The sequence below is a fragment of the Rhinolophus sinicus genome, linkage group LG03 (genome assembly GCF_036562045.2).
Source record: "Rhinolophus sinicus isolate RSC01 linkage group LG03, ASM3656204v1, whole genome shotgun sequence".
In the NCBI taxonomy this organism is placed as follows: Eukaryota; Metazoa; Chordata; class Mammalia; order Chiroptera; family Rhinolophidae; genus Rhinolophus; species Rhinolophus sinicus.
The window spans coordinates 106,461,235-106,482,141 of NC_133753.1; the positions used below are offsets into that span (position 1 = coordinate 106,461,235).

The following is a 20,907-nucleotide window of genomic DNA, read 5'->3' on the forward strand; positions in this document are numbered from 1 at the left end:
TACCAGCACCTGTAGCAACCTAGCAGAAGCCAGGTGGACGGGACACCACCCAAGAGAACCAGTTTGTTTGCAGTCATGTGGTTTTTCCAACTAAATTCACCACTGAGAAAGTGGTAAAACATGGAATGTATGTGCCCTGTCGCCTGGGCTCCCATTAGAGGACAGAAGCTTTCCCAGGCCCCTGTCTGTTTCATTCCAGGAACTCAGACTGCAGCCTGGTTTAGGGGTTTCTTTTAGTTCAGGACCCTCACTTGTTGAGAGGGGCAGGTGCAGTTGTTGTGTAGTACATCCTAGAACCCTAAGCACAGGCCCAGGGTTAGGTATCACACCCTTTCCTCCTCACCTGTTAGTCAAGGCAGGTGTCCCAGTTTGGGATGCACTGTAGCCATGTTAGGCCAGCAGGACAGAGAGCTGTAAAGCAGATTTACCCTTGAAGAGAGCATGGGGACTCCGCCATGTTGACAGCTGACATTTATTAATGAGTATGGCCGTCCCTTTCTTCAGCACTTACAAATGGTAATTCCTTTAACCCTTAGAAAAAACCCATGAGGTAGGCAGTATTGTCCCCCGGTAACACATGAGGAAGCGGAGACGCAGATGGGTGATTAGCCAGGGTCACTCAGCTGGTAGGCAGGGAGCTGAAACCCAGCCTCTGACATTTGCTGGGCATCTGTCAGCACGCCACACTGACAGACCTGTGTCCTCAAGCGCCGAGAGGCTGGCCGAGAACAGGAGGCTGAGGCCGTGACTGGGCCTTCTCATCGTCCCCCTGGTGGGTTGTCCCCTGCCAGCTAAGGGCCCCATTTGACCCCTGTGCCCATCTCCTGCGCCCTCGGTCCTGATCCCTGGAGGAAACACCATTAGGAGAGAAGGTGTCACCCTCTCCCTTCCTTCTTTTCCAGAGCAAGATATCCTGCGACAGGAATTGAACACTCGGTTCTTGGCGTCCCAGAGCGCTGACCGCGGGGCTTCCCTGGGCCCTCCACCTTACCTGCGCACCGAGTTCCATCAGCACCAGCACCAGCACCAGCACACGCACCAGCACACACACCAGCACACCTTCACGCCGTTCCCCCACACCATCCCGCCCACCGCCATCATGCCGACGCCAGCACCTCCCATGGTGCGTACCCCAGGCAGAAATGTGAGGATGAGTAGAGCACGCCTCTTTTCTGTGCAGCACGGGGGCTGGGATGGGCTGCTGGGACAGGACAGCGTTGGGGCATAGCCATCAGGGGCTCCTGGGGGCTTCTCCCTCTTTGCTGCAAAGAACGGAGGGAACCCTGTTCCAGCGGCACTAACGGGGCCTCAAGCAGGAGCTTTCTTCTCAAGTTATGTCTTGTACGCGGTGCATCTTATCCTCCATGCGCTCCCAACAGTCACATCCAGTGTCGGTAGTCAGCGTTACTTCAAGGGTCGTTCTGTTTCCTTGAACGTGCTGGGGGGTTACAACCACCAGATATAAAAACCTGTCTGTCAGTACTTTGCACCCAGTACCAACAGAATACCCGTGTCAGGAAGAGGCTGAGGCAGGGGAGAGCTGTCAGGACCCTGGGACTGCGTTGGGCCCCTGTCTGTGCAGGTGGTTTCTCTTCATGTATTTCCTAAGACGGCACCCCAGTCTGACAGTGCCCTGTCAGCAAGTAGCCAGGGAGCCGCACGCCCTGCGGGAACAGAGCCCAGCCTGTAGGGAGAGGTCCCACTGGCAATGAGCAGCGTCTCAGTCTTGATGGGAGACTAGCACGTGCCAGGAGAGCCAGTGAGGACTTTCTTAACTTAGGATCTGTGGTGACTAGTGCCGTATTGGGGTGCTCAGTGTCCTGAGATAGAGCCCTGTCCACAACAGTGAGTATTAGAGCAGTTTATTTACATCATTTTTAATAATAAAGGAAATACTTGATTTTAAGGCAGTGAAGGCAGGCACTGTGAGAAAAGGTTTGAATTCTATGGTTTTAAGAGGCATTCCCTTCACCAAACTTTGCTTCCTTTATTCCCTCTGCCTCCCCCATTTTGTTCAACTGAGTTTTTTAAATATACATACATTTTAAAGTTTATTTTATACATTTTATATAGAAGATTAGAGATGAGGCCTTGGGACCAAAATGTTTTCCCATAGCAAATCCTGTCTCTTTTTCTCTGGAGGAACTATACTTCTCGACAGTTATATTTTTAAGGGCCTGTTACATTTGGAAAGAGTTGATGCCAGCCTGAGTAAGGTGTTTCACAAATGTGTTAAATCGAACAGAGGGGAGTTACAGCACCCAGATGACGGCATTATGTAGAGGAAACGATGGTGTAGTCTTCTGTTCAAAAGAAGAGCTATAAGACCTAGCCCAGATTGCTTTGTATTGGGGTGTATTTCTTCAGAAGACAGCTGAATGTACAATTCTTCTACCAAACTGAAGAGGAAAATGAAGGGAATTCTCTGGATAAATCAGACCAAATGTTGACTTCTCCCTGATTTATCTGAATAATTGCCCCTTTTCTCCAGTTTAGACGTTGGGTTTGTGCCTATCTCTAAATATAGAGTAGAAAGAGACACAACAGTGCAGCCAGGACCTAAGTGCACCTGTGGGTTTGCACTTTCTTTTCCCATTTCTGTTGGTTTCTTGTCAGAGGGACTCAGGAGCCCAGAATGGTTTCACATACGATGAGGTTGTGGAGGCTGATGGCAGCATCATACCCAGAAGCTTGCTTAGGGGCAACCTCCACTAACACAGTGGACAGAAATGTAGCTTCTCTGAGTAACTAGCTTTTGCTTTGATCCCTTTACAGTTTGACAAATACCCTACCAAAGTTGACCCGTTCTACCGGCACAGTGTGAGTCTTCTTACCATGCTGCACATTCACTGTAACTGCTTTTCCATGTTCGTGCTTTCGCCACAGACCACATGACTAGCAGCTTTCCTTAATCACCTTTGCAAGAATTCCCATTGCTTCTCGTCACTTTGGATGCTTGCTTTTGTGACGTTTGCTTTTGGTAAAGATGCAGTATCATCTTCTGAATCAAAAAATCATAAGCCCTCCTTAAGACTTGAAAGCAAAGTTGAACTTCAGTGAAAGCCAGGCGTCTGTCCTCCAAAGTGGGGTGTCTGCTGTTGAATCAGCTTCAGGAGAATCTGAAATCACAGGATTTCGGTCATCACTTAAAATGTCATTACCACAGAATTCCTGGGATTCAATTTGAATGATTTCTTCCAAATAGGAAGTCTCATCTTTTTTATTCATAACTCTTCAAAAAGCACGTTTTCATTTCCTCTGGACAAAATGCAGAACCCTCTTCCACCTGGCTGGTATCATTCTCCTGAGCTTGCTACAACTGAAAATAAAGATATTTAAGTAAAAGAAGGTCTTAAAATAAAAAAAAAAATTTTTTTTTTCTCTTTAAACTCACTCTTTATTTAAAAAAAAATACTTGTTTTACGCAATTTTAAGAGTATGGTCTGGAACTTAAATTGGTGCCAACTTAAGTTTTATCTACAGTCCTCATAAGACAAGGAATTCTTTCTATACAAAAACATTGAAATCTTACCATGATATTTTGATTATGGAGTGAATACTGCATCGTTTTTACTTGAAATTTTGCAAGTTTCTTTGCTCAGTGGTTTATTTATATTTTTTTTAATGAAACCAGACAGAAAAGATTAGTAATTGCTTGTAGCCATGTTGATTCACCATACTTAACTACGTTTGCATTGATTTTTGGATAGTGTTATCATTTGAACAGACATCTACTTAATAGATCAGCCAAGACTGTGAATTCATTCTTACTTAGAACTAGATACTTAGACACTGTGTTAGTCCTGAGTGTAGCTGAGAAGTCTGGACTAGAAAATACTAGAAATCAATGAAGAATTACTCTAGAGACATTCAGAAGTACCATGAGGAAGATCTCTTTGGAAAGGGATGAGGAAAGTGTGTTTGAGTGCTGGGGCCCCCACCGTGTTCACATACAGGTCTGCTCAGTCGGTACTATGATAAAAAGCATTGCTTAAATAGATAGGAAAATCCAGTAGACCTGTGGGTTTCCTCTTTGGGTCTGTCCCATGAGTGACACCATCTTAAGAAGCATCAAATTTTTGCCCTTTGTCTATGTCTTGCTAATTTAAATTAAGGACCGGCTCACAAAATCATTTTAGAGAAAGTTTAAGGTACTCAACAGGTGACTCAGATTTACTTCCTAGGACCAAATGCAGTGCCTTTTTATATGCACATTCCACAGAGAGTTCTAGATTGAAAATGGAAAATAAGGGGGACTAGTCAGCTATATTCTAAGAGGGTCAGTAACAGAATCAGGCACAAGGAAAATGGTGAGAACATCCAGTTTTTTATTGAAAACATTAAAGGAAAAATACCCACCTGGAGGCAGAGTAATAGAAATTTGAGTGTGTTTTAGTATGGCATGTATTTAATTACTCTGCTTCGTACAGTGTACTGAAGGAGAATTATTTCATACTATTAGTTATAGCAGATAATACATGAAGTACTTAGTCTCCCTGCTTTGGGGATTAGGACGTTTTATAAGGGGAATTAAGATGCAATGCACTCAAGTATCTAAAACACAATTTTAGACTTAAAAGTAGTTTTAAATGAGGGCACTTGGCTTGCAATCACTGTTTAAGTGGATTTAGTTCAATATCAATTAGTGTGAAAAACTTTGCTGCATCATTGAAGGGAGCAAAATGAAATAAAGACCAACAGAAAAAAAACGTGCTCTGAAAACAGGATTGTGAAATGTGGATTTCAGTCATTACCTAGAAATCGCTAACATAATTGCATTATTAGGAAAAGCTTGAGTTATTATTATATTTTTGACATATTATGCAACCATATGGGTGGGACATTATTTAAATATCTGTATGGTGATTTGAGCAAAGCGGATAGAACCAGAGCAGTAGACTCTCAGGAATACTAAGCTTTTAGGAGGAAAAGATGTGTTGCATTGTCTACACTACTGCCATATATTTCTTTCCTCCATTGTGTCCTCTATAAACATATCAACTGAAGAAAGTTCATATTCTTAATTCAGAATCATTCTTCTCCCTTCACTGAGTGGTCAGACTGCCATGTCAAGGGCTTGGCTTGAAAAATCTCCAATGAGCTTGTCCATCTTACAGAAAAATGGGCAGCTCCGCTGAAAGTATATACCGAGTCATTGTTTTACCCTTCCACAAATACTGGTCACCATTTTAGATGAGACAATTAAATTGTCCTCTGGAACTGCCACTTCTAGAACAACTTAATGAAGCAAGGATTGTGAATATTTTCTCAGTTCTTCAAACTATTAAAAATCTAAACGTACTAATTAAGTTTTAATGGTATAAAATCCTGGAACTCATAAAGACTTGCTTCTTCTTCCTTTTTTTTCTTTTTCTAATTAACTTGTTATTTTCTAGGCATCTTATTTGGCTCAGCACCCCTCCTGTTTTTGATATGCATTAAAATTTCCAACCGTTTAGGACTTTTATCTGATTTACCAATTAATAATTAGAAAAGCTCCCCTTCTAATGATGTCCTCATCTGGGACATCATTTGTTGGCTGATTGATTCTGAACTACTTTTAAGTTTTTAAGTTAAGCATTCATGGCACATCTGTGTGATCATTTCATCATGGCTTTTTGACTAATAGCATCACACTGAGGTTACTTGGCTTGCTAATGTGAATGTCTTTCTATGGGAAGGGAATTGGAGTATCTCATTTGCCTCCCACTAAAAGCTTTTTTCCCCTCTCCATCTTTGGCCACAGCTCTTCCATTCCTATCCTCCTGCAGTATCGGGCATCCCCCCTATGATTCCACCCACTGGCCCTTTTGGTTCACTACAAGGAGCATTTCAGCCGAAGGTAAGAAACCTTACAGTGGAAACACACGTGCGTGTTTGTAAGTGGAGCCTCAGGCTAGGTGGGCGAGTGGGTTCTGCGTGCTCTCGCCTGTCATTTTTTCCAATGCAAAGTGACCACTGGGATTAGAGTGAGCATATTTTTTTCTAGTCCACCTAGTTTTAAACCTCAGCCAAAATTAATTTTCAATTTGCACTACCCATGTAATCTCATTCGAGCCAGGATTTCCTGTGCTCCTTGAAATATCAGAATCTATGTATATTTTTCCACCAGTGTTGTAGACATCATCTTCCAGCCAGGAATGTGCAAGGTCAAATATATTGTACCAAATTGTCCTTGAGGTATGTAGTTTTAGAGAAGATGCAAAGCTGAGCCTTCATTGAATTTTAACGGAAGGAGGGAAAAAAGTTCCAAACTAAAACTGTATCCTTCTAATTATGGAAAGGGAAGATGCTTCTCTTCGTCCTCCCTCATTTCCCCCTCCGCCCCAAGTGTCTGCAAATAGGTCCTCCCTGCAGTTGGAGGCCCCCACAGTTTTCTGCACCCTTTTCTCCCTCTGTCAGTGCCCCCACCTCTCACCCATGCTCACACTTGCCTAGGTCAAGGCTCTGTCATCACTTACCAACAGCCCAGTGTGAAGTTAAACTTTCACCTTTTATAATACTACATTCTTTTCTACCTAGTGAGTGACACACTGCCAAACTTGGGCCCCAGTTACCTCTGAGGGTCAGCATTACGCAGGAATTCTCGGAACACTACCTTTTTGTGATTAAGTCTGCTACAGCCCCTACTTCACCCTAATACAGAGAAGCGAAATGTACTTCTCATGTTAATAACCATTCTCAGATTTTAAAGTAGGACGTTTTGCTGTGTGTGATTTTTGGTTTTCTTTTTTCATTTTCCATCTCATTGCTAAGTGAAAACACCAATTTTGGGCCAGAGTCCCCCAGGATGAGCGCATATTACATTTCTAAAGGCATGTTGCCTTGATACTAGAAATAGGAAAAGAAATTAAAAAGCATTAGGGGGTGGATGGCTACACCTTAGAAGTCACATTTACCTGCATGGAATTGCAGTTTATAGGCCTGGTTATATATATACATGGGGCTTTCACGATGGCCATGTGAAACACCTCCTATTTTGAGATGAAAGGATGTGATTTTTAAACTCCTTCCCTCCCCCTCCCCCAGCTGCTCTACTACTCCCTCAGACCCTGGTCTGTCCCCTCTAGGTTGCAACAAATCTCTCCTGCATCCCCAAACAGACTGGTAGGTCATTTAATAAATTAGACTATTTCCCTCACTCACAATTATCCAATCACACAGAAAACTACATCTGGGCAAGAAAGTGTCTCTCCTGGTGTTGAAATAGGCCTTTCCAGGCCGTCTTACTGATTGAATATGTAGATTGCAGTTCATTAGTGGAGTTCTTCATATGTATGCAAATCAGGCTGTTAACAACTCCAGCTTCATTGTTAGCTGTACAGCAGCTGATTGCTTTTCCTTTTCTTTCTTTCTTTCTTTCTTTCTCTCTCTCTCTCTCTCTCTCTCTCTCTCTCTCTTTCTTTCTTTCTTTCTTTTTTCCTTTCCTTTCCTTTCCTTTCCTTTTCTTTCTTTTTTTCTTCTCCATGGAGGCAAGCTTTATGCCAAGACCTGAGCTCATTTTCCCCACAAGTTAACTCCCTGTTGTGAGGGGATTCCTAGAGGTTGTGATTTCTTAAATAAAATAGCTGGTGAAAAAGTCTCTGAATCCTTCACTCACTAGAAAGTGACTGCTTGTGCCCGAAGTAGGCTTTTGTTGCTGTTGTGGGTAATTCAAGGGACAAAAGCCTACAGATAAGGTTAGTGTTATTAAGGAGGCTTAAGAACTGTGTGAGAATAGGAAAGATGAAGCAGAATTACTTTAGAAATCATTTAATAGGAGATCTGTGTGCTCCCTAAATTAGGTTCTCTTGTCGCATCTCCACCACAGCTAATGAGAGATTACTAAGTGTAATTCCTGGGTATTGTCTGCCAGTTAACATTTAGAGAGTTGGCTTAATGTCTGTTAAACACTTTCAGCTACTCTGATGAGAAGCACCTGATCGAGCAGATTCCGATGTTTTTCACTTAAGGGCTTCTTGGGACAGTTGGTGATGAAGCAGAAAACAGTGACAGGCTGTGGCAACTCAGAGAAGATGGATTTCAGGGCAGCGCGAGCACATGTTGGCTTTCTTTGGTCCTGTGCTTTTTACTGCAATGAGATGTGGCAGGTCTGCCTCTCTGTTTTAGATGCCATTGCCACAGAGGGCAGTCTCTGGCCAGGATCCCTGGAGAAAACAGGGAGCAGGTCCTCCTGAAGAGCATGTGTGTCCACTAAGAAAAATGCATGTTAACTCCTGCATTCCAGAATGAAACCAACAGAAAAAGACATTGGCTTCTGTAATTTAGAATAAAAGAAAGGTCCTGCTTTCGTGTCACATGTTTTATGCTCCCTAAGCTGTGGTCTGATTAACTTGTAGACGTCCAACCCTATTGATGTTGCCGCCCGACCTGGGACGGTCCCACACACGCTGCTCCAGAAGGACCCAAGGGTACGTGAGTCAGGCTGGTCTCAGGTAACACCGGGGCGGCATCTCCCAAAGCCCATCTGAGCCAACTGCTGTTTCAGCTGTTCCTTCTATTGGTGGAAGAAAGTGCCACTTATTCTTAGAGAAGGAAGTCTCTTGTGCGTGACTGTGGTCACAGGACCCAAGGGGAAGGACAGAGGAGTGAAGGGCTTGTGGTCAGGAATCCACACTGTAGGCTTGGTGGTTTCTGCTCAACCAACCTTTGTCTACAGCTCCTGAGGTTTCTCTCACGTGAACGATGTAACTGCAAAATGTTTTCAATGGAAAAGCACAGAGAGCTTTTCTTCCTGGAAGTCAGGACTTCCCCCCACTTCCCTGGGGTCAGGAAGTCTGAGCCGTACAGCTATTCTGGCCCTCTGCTCTCACTGTGGTAGGAATCCTTCTGTGCCTCAGAGCTAAATAAAATACCCATTATGCTTTGGTTATGGTACTTATTCATAATGTATACCTCCATCTACTCTCAAAAAAGAATTGAAAGTCACACGATAGGTATAATCTTGTCTCACTGATTGTTATTTACATTCATCTTTGTAGTAAATGTGAAAAATGATTGCCTTTTACAATATTGTCTTTTTCCCTGGGTAAGGGCAGTCAGAAATTGATGACCAGAGTTAGGTAGAAGTTTAAAATGACTCAACTATGTAAGTATGTTTATGATGTTTAGTGAACTTATTTACAATGTCTGACACCCTAAGTAGCATGCAGTCATCACATTATGGGCACTGGCAGACAGCCTAGTTCTACTGTGTGTCTGGAAAGGACACCTCTGCCCAGTACCCTAGCATCCAGCCTGACACACCTGTGGTCTGGTGGCCGTTCTCCCTTAGACCCACACTGCGGGGTTTGGAAAGGCAGCTCCAGATAGCGGGGCTCCTCAGATGTGTAATGTGAGCAAATCCTGTTGCCAGAGGGCAAATCGCTATGGACTGAACTTGGGGGCTTGTCAGTGCAGATGTATCAAGGCTTGTGAAGTGAGGGAGGGGACACTTGGCACTTTTGATAGTGTGAAAATGGGTTAATTATTCTCTAAAAGGGCTTCATTTAAAAGTAAAATTCTAACATTTTAATTTCCCCTCCTAATGAAGCACTACAAATTTGTTAATTAGAGCAATTGTTTGAGTGACAGGCATGTAACCAAGTTGTCATTTTCTCTTCACAGTTGACAGATCCTTTCAGACCTATGTTAAGGGTAAGAAAGCTTCTTCTAGAACTGTTTTTGCAACCTCTGTTTGACTCCCTGTGGGTTAAAAATATAAATCCATTATGAGGAAACAAGCCACAGAAGCGATGGACTAAAAATGTAGGACTGAGAGTTTTGTTGGGTTGAGTTTCTCAGGTAGTGTGATTGAAAATGGACTAAATTGTTTTGCTTTGAGTGTTGGAGGAAGCCAAGCTATTGAGGTAAAGCTAACAGATAAAATCCAACTGAGTCAGAGTCTCTTTATAGCAGTTGTGGTAAAAGGTTTGACTAGTGGGAAGTTAAGGGGAGGGGCGAATTAAGCTATATGCTGAAATTAGGATTTTACTGATTTCTGTCTCTCTTGCATCTAGAAAAAAAATATATATATATATACACACACACATACACACACACCCCTAGGTGTATTTATTGTGACTCGTGGCTGCCTCACTCTGCACTGAGTGATGTGGACTGGTCACAGCTGTTCGACATACTTCTCTGGTGCAGAAAAGGGTACTAGAGGAGCACTGGTTTGTTAACATCTTGAGAGGTCTGGAGAGTGGCCAGCAGATGACCTCTGAATAAATGCTGATGGACTTGGCTGGGAGAGGTGGGAGATGGATGGTTGGATGCATAGTAGACTTCCTGCTATACTTATCCCATTTCTGCTATGTAAAATCAGATAACTCAGTTTCTCAAAACAGAAAAAAGGAGGATTATGTCATCACTTAGGTGATTTCAGTGACTCATAATTTCATTACAGGAAAAGAATACTGACCCTAGACTTGGGTTTAAGTTTATATTTCAGAATCAGCTCCTTAACAGACATCAGAAGTGTCTGCTCTTTGCCATTGTAGGAATGGGGCAGTAGTTATTGAGCATACTTTCGAGGCTTACGGGTAGATTATGTAGCAAGAATACAAATGAAATGGAAAGAGATGGCCCCTGCCCTCCAAGTGATAAGACATTATACCCTCAAAGCAAGACATGAAATAATTTGAGAGACATGGATTGATACACTCCCAGAGAGAGGCCTAGAGAGTAAGACGGAATGAATTCCCTCCTTTGTTTCTTTCCCTTTTTCGTTTCATCAGAAGTGAACAATGCCCACCAGCATAAATGGTTAGCTGACTCTTCGTGAAGCTCTTATAGGGAACTGGGCTTCCATAAAAATGTGGAATGTCTTTCTTTTGCTTTGGGGGCTTAGAAAAGCCAGGGTGGGGGGAGATACACAGGTTCTGGCCCCCGCTGGCTTTGAACTGATGCACAGACATTCACTAATTAGCTCTTCTGAACAGCTGAGTTGTATTATAGCATGGCCGCATTTGTTAAGTAGGGCTTCCCACTCTACCAAATCTGCCAGCTGGCATCAGAAAAGAAAGAGAGAAGAGACACAAAGTGGGCTTCGGGCTTTGCCGTCTATCCTGGGTAACCGGGAGGGCGGGCGGGGGGTGGGGGTGGGGGGGGTCCTCGTCAAGTATGGTTTTCTGAGGAGTAGCCAGCAGTTCAGGCTCCCGTGGGAGGAGAGCGGCCCTGAGTGTGGCTCCCTCAGGCCTGGGCACTGCAGAGCTGCTGACAGAAGGCACTTGGAGGGTACAAAGCACTCCTGTTTCATGAAAAAAGGCTCTGCAGCCAAAAATCTGCTGAAAGCTTTGGGGAAATTGAAGACGGTTTTCTCTGAAAGATCTTCCTTCTGACTTATGTTGTTCTTTCTTGTTCCAGAAACCAGGGAAGTGGTGTGCTATGCATGTTCACATTGCCTGGCAGATCTACCACCACCAACAGAAGGTCAAGGTCAGTCTTGCCCTCCTAGTCTGGGGGCCTGGGGATCGGGTCTCCAGGGTATGTATGTGATCTCCCCACCAAGGAGGCATTTAAACAGACTCTAAAGACCCACTGGCAGGAAGGATCAAGTCTCGTGGAAAAGCTATTTGGAAATCTTACTATTAACTGGGGAAACCACCAGCAAAACAGAAGCAAATTGATAACTCCCTGGTATTCTTTTCCTTTTTAGAAAAAAAATGATTTTGTCATCTTATTGCTCTAAAGAGCTTAAATGTGGGTTAACTCCTAAAATAAAGGTTTGGGGGAAATATGTAGACCATATGGCTCCTTGCTGACTGGATTGTACAGTGGGACCAGGATTTATTTATAGCCAACATGAGGTGGGGTGGAGCCAAGCCGGAAGAGCCACACATGAAAGATTTCTTTCCTATAAGAATTGGTGCATTCTTGTCATTTTATGGTTTTGGAAAGTGATGAAGTAATTTATGCTCTAGATAATGTTATGGCACTTCCATGAGCAATGCACAGTATCAAAAATGACTCTTCTAGAAGCAGTATTTGGTTTGCAGTGACCTTTCCATGCTCATTTGTCCTCCTGATGACCTGTACCAGAGGTTGGAATACAATCAGTACTTGTCAGAACCACCATCTAGCCAGTTCCCTTATTCTCCGCAGATGATTTCCTTTTTCATCTGCTTTCATCATATAGATGAATACTTCCCTGTTTTACCAGGCCTTATGATGCAGTAGGGAAGAGCTCAGAAAATAACGAGTCCAAATTTTACAATCTGGGTTTTTAGAGTCTGTGTAACTGCCTGGAAAAATGGGAGAAAATGACCAGTCAGGTAATTCCAATAAACGTTAGTTAATCCATTTTTTCAATAATAAGCTTTTGGTCCTAACAGCATTTGGGATCCTTTATGAGAAAAATAAAAGAAGGTGATAAACATGGAGGGAGAGTGATTTTTTTTTAAAAACATGGTTAAATTATTTTTTAAAAACCAACCTAGTTAAACGTTAAAAAGCCAACCTCAGCAAATGAGGTCACTAAGATATTTGCTTTCGTGCCAAATAGCTGCTCTTTCTCATAACATCCCATCAGTGAGTTTTACTCACTTTTACTTCATTGTTCGGCAAAGTTTAATTAGCAGCCTTACAGTTCCCACCCTTAGTTAGGAAGTGTGTGCCTTGAAGAGCTAACTAGATTTTGACAGTTCAATTCACTTTCTGTTGTGGATGATGTGCTTAGTGGAACGGTAGGTAAGACACGTCCTCTTGTAATTTCTTTGGTTAAAAGTGATGAAGGATGCTGTATACGCCCCTTTGGCAACTTTTCCATGAAAGTGTCCCCCAGGACTAAAACCTTCATTATCCCAATTCAATTAGGAAGACCTTCCACATGAGATAGCGGTTCCTCTTCCCTTTCCAACAAACTTTGTAATCCCCGAGCTCCATTTTGCTTCATGGACCTAAGTTGTAGATAATGGAACTGTGCTGTGTACCATGCAATACTAGCACTAATAATTTGGCAACCAAATTAAAGGAGCCATTCAAAAGATTTTTATAGATTTATAGTGAATTAGGAGCTTTGTTTTGGGGGTTGGCTCTTCCATTAGAGTGGGACTCTCGTGACAGTATTCCCTGTAGATTTGAGCAGAAATTACATTGTCCCTTTTTCCTTTAACATTCATTGACTCATTCTTTGAGTCACTCACCAAATATTTATTTAAAGAGCCTGCTGCCTGCAGGCTCCTTGCTGTGCCAGGCTCGGAAGGCACTCAGATATTGTGGCATCTAGCTGTCTAGAGTTAACTAGTGAGGCTCTGTGTACATAAATGATGAGCCTGCCGTGTGCTTCCAAGGGGCTTTGCTTCAGCTTAGGTGCTCAGGGAGGTTTCATTTTCCCTAGGTGTGATGGATGAGTGGGATCTGACCTTCCGCAAGGTGGGAATAGCCAACTTGTCCCTGGTTCTCGCCCGCGCAGGATCAGACGCCACCGCTGACTTACTGTACAGTGGGACAAGGGTTTATTTATAGCCGAACATGAGGGAGTTTGAGGTGGGGTGGAGCCAGATAGACTGAGAGCATCAGGTGAGTCTAAGAGCTTGGAAGTGGGAGTGTCAGAAACAGGCTCAGGGCTGTGAGGAATGGGGGGCTGGAAAGCGCAGAGGTGGGGGCAAGGGAAGGGAGACTCGAGACTTTGGGCCGCAGGCCCGGGTGGGTGTTGGTGCTTGTCCCAGGGGCTATAAAGCTGATTCAGACAAGGCTGTTGAGAATCAGAAAAGGGGGGCAACTCTGAAAGCATGCCATGTGAGAGAGCTGTAGCCCTCGAGAATGACATTGGGGTAAGGAGTCAGGAAGCAATCAGGAGCCAGTTCCTACAGCCTTAGAGGCGGTTGAGCTGCCCAGTTAGCTTCAGGGTGGATATGTAAACGAGATGAGTGACTGCAGTTGACGGCAAGGACTTCACAGGAGAGCTTCTTCTGGTCTGCTGGTCTGGACTGATCTCCTCTTGCTCAAGTACTTGCGGATAGTAGGCAAAGAAAAGACCTCTATCAGTTAAATTGATATCCCTACTTAGTTTCTGGTTTCTGTTTTTAATATGTACAATGATCGTTTGAAAATTAGCTTGTAGGTGTGCAAATATTTCTTTATAACTTGCGTTATAATATACTGTGATCTAGTAGACTATGGCAAAGAGTCGTTAAACAATTAATTTCCACAGATTATTCATGCAGAATCCCTAATAAAATGAGCTCTAAAATACTATCGTTTAAAAACTTACTAAAATGGGCCTTTACAGCAAATAAGAAGCTGCTTGGGAGGGGTGGTGGTTTGAGTCAATAGGATATGGTTTCATTGTAGCCTCAGAGAGCAAACACTGGTTCTGCCACTTGCCATTTCTGGTAGGACAGCCAGTACTGCCCAAGAGCAAGCACGACTGACCTCTCAGACTGACCGGCTGCTCTGGCATTGAGGGTTAAATGGCGTGTGGGTGGCTGTGTTCTCACAGCATTCATAAACTTGGACCTGACTGGCTCAGTGCCCGAGTGCACCATTCACTGTTTCCTCTCTCAATCTCAGCCTCTTCATGAATGTCTTTCTTCCCTGCCATTCCTCTTGGGATGTCATCTTTTATTTTCCCCCTTGCTGCTTTAGAAACAGATGCAGTCAGACCCACATAAACTGGACTTTGGACTGAAACCCGAGTTCCTGAGCCGTCCTCCCGGCCCCAGCCTCTTCGGAGCCATCCACCATCCCCATGACCTGGCACGGCCTTCGACTTTGTTCTCTGCCGCTGGTGAGTTCAGGGGGGCAGGGCAGAGCTGGGAAATGGTGTTCTCAGGCAGCTAAACAAATTCTGTTTGTGCTCTGGGCCGCCACTCAATCACTCCCTAAAAAACACACAAATTATGCCAGCTTGCAAGGCCACATCACAGCACATAGGGAAATGGACCCTCCTTCATTGGTATGTCCTCTTTCATTAAAGAAGGAAAAAAAAGATCATCTTTCCTTTAGGGGACTCATATTGCCTCAGCTCATTATTTGCTTCTGTATTAAGCCAATATAACTCACTCACAAGCACATCAAATGCTATTGAAAAAAAGACCAAAAAGCTTGCAGGGGCAGATCAGAAGGAAGCAGTGCCAGGACTCGTGTGAGGGTACAGCCGCACTTTCTGTCAGTACCCACAGAGCACTCAGAGGGTTTGCACCGTGGTGCTCGGTCATCCTGTGTTTTGAGGGTCTGAAGGTAAAGAAGTACTGCTGACCCTTGAACTACACGGTTTAACTGTGTGAATCCACACATATGTGGATTTTTTTCAGTGAATACACGCAGTACTGTAAATGTATTTTCTCTTCCTTATGATTTTCTTAATAACATTTTCTCTAGCTTACTTAATTGTAAGAATGCAGTATATAATACATATAACACACAAAATATGTTAATCTACTGTTTATGTTATAGGTAAGTCTTCTGGTGAACAGTAGACTATTAGTAGTTAACTTTTGGGGGAGTCAAGATTTATATGAAGATTTTCAACTCTGTAAGGGGTCGGCACCCCTAACCCCACATTGTTCGAGGGTCAACTGTACGGTTAAGACAGTTGCCAGTGGTGTGGTCTGTGGTGGGGAGGGTGAGTCAGTTGGTTGCTGGTTTTCTCTGCTATAGAACTTAGTGTTATTGCCTGGTTGGTTGTAACGATGAAGGAAATTCAGGACATAGCGTGGAAAGCACCCGAGAGAGCTGCTCACTAACCTGTGAGCATGCGCACAGCCGAGTGACTCCTAGGTGTGCCCAAGCGGGGGTGGGTGTGCTGAGCGTCACTGCTTCATGGAGCCTCGCGCTTCTGCCTCAGGCACATCCAGACGAGGGCTCTTAGGTAGACAAGACAGCCCTCTGTGTGTTGGCTTCCTTACCACTCAGTCTTTTCTAAAGCTGTTTTTGGTGCACAGTGCAGGGCCCCTCTCTCGCCAATGCTTGTAAACGAGCCCACTGAGCTCACTCTGGCGACCAGTCCGTAATGTCACACCCGCGGTGCTAAGTAGAATTTATTCTTCTGCAAGAGGATGGCCAAGGGGCTCTCTGTTCTTGTCCTTAGGGAACACGTTTCACATCCATCCTGCCTGCTGCCTTCCCAGGCTTTTATCCAAGACTCATTTTTGGTGGACTTAAGGCTCTTCCACTCAGGAAGAGAGAAACACCCGCATTGCAAGAAATCATCGTTTTAATGGGCTGTGTTGCCAAAGCAAATGAATCACCCTTGAGGGTAGATGGAATTTGCTAAGGTCTCAGATTTTGCTCTATCGGTTATGTCTAGGGACATATCTGACGGCTTTGTTACCATGGCACCCAGGCTCTGGGACAGGGCTATACACTAAGAGCAATTTTTGGATAGAAATAGAGATTTCTCCCTGGCTTCCATTTGAGCCACGCAGATGAATTGGCTTCTTTTGCTTCAATAATTCTGGAGCTGCAAGACACCCTGGGGGCACCAGTCTTCATGGAAGCATTAATTAGCTTGTACTACACAGACGTCTGCAGCCAAGTTTCTACCTCGCTGGCAACACTGTTAATACCTAATGAGGATGCTGGGCTCCGTTGCTCTGTGGAGACGGGGTATCATTTCTAGACTTTCTGGGTGGGGAGTAGGTCACCATTGAGGGCTGAACAGAGAGTTCTCTGCTGCTCAGGTGCCTTCCAATTCTGGGGTGCCGTGACTGGGACAGCTGTGCTCCTGCATTTGTGGCTCCTTCGCAGCCCAGGCCCACAGGCCCGCGCGGGCTGGGGAATGACCCTCCATGCACTCTGCATTCCTGAAGGAACTTACACTTGTTTGTAGGAACTTAGTCAAAGTGTAAGGGATTGTGGAATCATTATTAGGAAATTCATTCAGGCTGTTTCTTCTTCCAGTCTGGAAGGTAATCTTTTTCAGCATAAACAATACCGGATTTTGCCCCAAATGGTTATTTAGGGAAACTTTTAACCGGTCTACATAATTTGCACATACTTGTTAAATTCAGCCACTTTTGTCTTGCCGTTGGGCACTGACACCTGAAATAAAGTAAAGAAGCTCCTGCAGAGGACCATGGCCAGCCTGTGTGTGGAGCCGCCTGCCTCCCAGAGAGCTGGCCGCCTCAGCTGCCCGCTGCACACCCACAGCCAGTCTGGTCCCTACGCTCTTAGAAATGCTGTTCTTCCGTGAGCCACATCTGCATGCTCTCTTTCTCTCTTTTTCTTTCCCAACTTCCTTCAAGAAAAGGATTTGAGGCATCTTAAAGAAATACATATTTTGAAGGCAAAATATAAAGTAGAGGAGGCAATGTGGATAAAGGGAAAACCAAAGGCAAGAAGACCACTGAGTTAGACCTGAGTTCCCTGGTGGGCAAAGACTAACGGAGCCAAGTATAAGAGTACTGGTGTCCGTTTCTGGAAGCAGACAATAGGCGTAAGCTCGCTCTTCCTGGCATTGAAGACAGAGCCAGCGGAGGGCTTTGCCTCCATGACCTGGTCTCACTCAGCACAGTGAGTCTCTTATGGCTGGATCTTCAGTGTGGGGCTGTGACAACTAACACTCTTTTAGGAAAAGAGAGTCAGCAACGGCCCAGAAGCAGAGCAGCGCATACGTGCAGCTCCATAACGGCTGCTCCTACACCAAGAGTTAGTGTAGTGTCCAGAACAGTGTTTCTCTGAGGGAACTACTTGCTCCCGGAGATGCTCTATGAAGAAAATGGTCCGAGGCCAGATGTCCCCTCGGAGAGAACGGGTGGGCCCATGAACATGATAAGGACCTTGCTTAACGTGTTGTAACCGGCCATTTCTCCAAGTTTATTTGGCTATAGAACCCCCACCCCCAACAGTGTGTCTCATGTTTCTAACACTGTGTGCCGGCGTCTTTAAAAAGTCATCCCTGTTTGTGGTGGTGGCCAGCCCAGCTTGCTGGGAGGAAAGGGAGTGGTTTATTATTGTCTGCTTCCTAGCAAGCATGTTTCTTCTTCCCCATGTGCTGCCTGGAGGACTGGAGCTATGTCCGGACTAACATATTCTCTCACAGAGTGGTTAGTCCGCTTGCGCTGTAGGAGTTGGCTTTCGGGGAAATCTAATTCCGTTACGTGTGACTTTACAGGTGCTGCACACCCAACTGGGACCCCCTTTGGGCCGCCTCCTCATCACAGCAACTTCCTCAACCCTGCCGCCCACCTCGGTGAGTTGCCCCTAGTGGCAGGGAATGACATGTGTATTTCGGGAAACCTGTCTACTGCGCTCCCACTGCACTTCCTGGCAGGTTGGCCATAGTCTAGACGCCTCACCTACATAGGGAAGGGATGGCGATCTTGTAGACATCTGAATACGTGCCAGCCATTCTCGGGATGTCAGCACTTCTGGGAGTGAAGACTTTCTTGCCGAGTGGATCTGTGCTCCGTCCTGGTTCTGTCTGCAGGCACTGGTGGTGTGCGAGGGAAAGCCTACCTCGGTCCCTCAGGGAACCCAGGGGCACAGCACCGCTCCTGCCCACTGGAGGAGGATGGTGAGCTCTTGCCTCATAACCACGGGCACCTGCTGGAGGTGGAAAGAAAGTCAAGATAGTGTTATGAAGACTCACTACCCACTACTTTTTAATCACTTCACAATTCACTGCCCTATTATTATGTCTGTTCTAGTAAAGGTGCCTGCTTTTTTATGGCCTTTATTTATTGGATATTGTCTACAAGCGGATGCAGGCAGGGTATGCCCAACAGCAGGGTGTGTAACACGTGAGCCTTCAGAGTTTCATCACTGAGAGGTTTATTTTAAGATGTCATCTTACTTCCTTTCCGTCAGAGCCTCCAGAGCACATTCCGGAAGAGGGGCTGCAGGGCAGAAACACATCTTAGAACTTGTGGCTTGAGTCATGTTCCCCACCAGGCCAAAGAGAACGAGGGCAAAATGCACTGTTCCAGAAAGCAGCTTTTGTAAATATTGTGCTAATCCAATGCCTAAATCCAAGTGCAGTGAAAACCTTTCGCATGATCTGGTAGGAGAGTGGGACAGGTCAGCTGAGTATGGACAGGGCAAGGAGCCCACCACACCCCTTGCCCCGCTTCCACGAGGCTCTATGGTCCTCACACAGTGGAGTCCTACAGCTGTCTCCTTCCCAATCTTGTTTGCAGAGCCTTTCAATCGGCCGTCTACGTTCACGGGCCTAGCAGCAGTTGGTGGCAATGCCTTCGGCGGACTTGGAAATCCTTCAGTTAGTGAGTACCTTTCACTTTTTAAAATCTGCCTTGGACTGTTTATCCTCTGTGGCTTGTCTATGGCCCAAGACCTTTCCAGAAAAAAGGAAACTATGCTCTTGGGAAACAAATTGAGGTTATATGATTGCAAAGGCAGGCCTAAACAATGGAGTTAGGTGTAAGTGTGCATTCCATCGAAACTACCATTTTAAGGATAGCCCACTATTAATACATGTTCCTGAGGTTCAGGAAAGGTAATATAGTTAACTGAACTCCAAAAAGTTTGCTTAAATTCGTAGTTTCTTCCACATTCCATCTCTACTATCCCCGGCTTTACCTACAACTCCCATGAGAAGTGCAAACAACTTTTAATTTTCATCTTGTCCTTGGCATTAGTAGAATTGAAAAAGCTCCATGAAAGAGAGCAGGAAAACACCAGGCTCAGGAGAGTCAAGAGCTGGCAACATTTCATGCTCCATAATCTGGGAGGATCGTGTGGTTTTCTACTACTAAAAAGTCTGTCTCAAATAGGAAAAGAGTTGCAACACCTGCACATGTTCTAAACATTATTTTGTCAGTGAATATAATACTCTCAACTTGTTTTCTCTCGTGCCATCCACACATCACAGTCTCCAGGTACAGGGACCTAAAATGCAGCTGTAAGCAACCATCACAATTCCATCTAGCACAGACCTTATGCATCTATTTAGGTCAAGGCGCTGTCTGGTCTCTGGTGACACTTGCTTTAGTTTGCAAAAGTTGTGGAAAGAGTAGTGGTCATGTTAGCAGGGTTGTGGTGGGTAGAGGCTAAGCCTGAATTCTCTGAACTGAGTATTACTCATCTAAGCCACACCATCAAAACACCCTTCTGCATGCTTGGGACTTCTGCATGCACACGTATGTTTCAGTAGGTAATCTTGATACCTGTTTGGTCCCTTTCCTTTTTAATCTTCCCCTCCTTTGGTTAAAAAAAAAAAAAAAAAAAAGCTGTGAGCTACCTCTCCAGTGTAGGACAAGAGTTCCTCTAATGAATTTGTTAATCTCCTTTCCTTTTCCAGCTCCCAATAATATGTATTCATTTTAACTGAATGCTGTTAAAAGTTTTTGGGTAAGTACCTTCATTACAGCAGATTATATAATTTCTCTTAAACCTTTTTGTTCTCCACTTCACCATTTCAGCACCCAACTCAATGTTCGGCCACAAGGATGGCCCCAGTGTGCAGAACTTTAGCAACCCTCACGAACCCTGGAACCGGCTGCACCGAACGCCTCCGTCGTTCCCGACCCCTCCGCCCTGGCTGAAGCCAGGGGAGCTGGAGCGTGGCGCGCCCACTGCAGCTCATGACAGAGATAGAGATGTAGATAAACGAGACTCATCTGTTAGTAAAGATGACAAAGAAAGGTACGGAAAGAAACCGCTCTCGAGTCCCACTGGGGGAGCCCACTCTGTGCCAAGTAGTGGCTGTCCACCCTCCCTGTCCCAGCCTTGTGCTTCAGCTGTGGCCTCCGCTCCTCACACAGCGGGACCAGCACAGCGCCCAGGTCCCCGACACCCCCGAGTGCCCCCCTCTGGCCCCATAGCGCCTCGTGACCGTAGCACACGACCGTAGCAGAGCGAGAGGTCCTGACTCAGAAGCAGCTGCACATGTAGAACCTCCCAAAGCCGTGTGAGCATTAGGGTATCCAAATAAAAGTCTTTCTCTAAAAGGCAATGAGGAGGGGCTTTGGCCCAGACACACACAGCATGAATCAGTACCATATTTGCTTTCAAGTTCGTGCA

General features: G+C 45.0%; 1 protein-coding gene across 9 annotated transcripts in view; it reads left to right on the forward strand.

Annotated features, from left to right (window-relative positions):
* Nucleotides 1-20,907, forward strand: part of AUTS2 (activator of transcription and developmental regulator AUTS2) — a 1,106,350-nt gene that overhangs the window by 1,080,367 nt on the left and 5,076 nt on the right. For 3 of the 9 annotated variants that reach the window (XM_074328451.1, XM_074328450.1, XM_074328453.1), the window contains 10 exons: nt 903-1,144; nt 2,776-2,820; nt 5,747-5,842; nt 8,340-8,411; nt 9,607-9,636; nt 11,350-11,421; nt 14,572-14,713; nt 18,041-18,118; nt 19,065-19,148; nt 20,307-20,529. In XM_074328451.1, coding sequence (XP_074184552.1) covers nt 903-1,144; nt 2,776-2,820; nt 5,747-5,842; nt 8,340-8,411; nt 9,607-9,636; nt 11,350-11,421; nt 14,572-14,713; nt 18,041-18,118; nt 19,065-19,148; nt 20,307-20,529 — 1,084 coding nt within the window. The remainder of the gene's footprint in view (nt 1-902; nt 1,145-2,775; nt 2,821-5,746; nt 5,843-8,339; nt 8,412-9,606; nt 9,637-11,349; nt 11,422-14,571; nt 14,714-18,040; nt 18,119-19,064; nt 19,149-20,306; nt 20,530-20,907) is intronic. The other 6 variants (XM_074328452.1, XM_074328456.1, XM_074328457.1 and 3 more) reach the window with 6 other exon arrangements.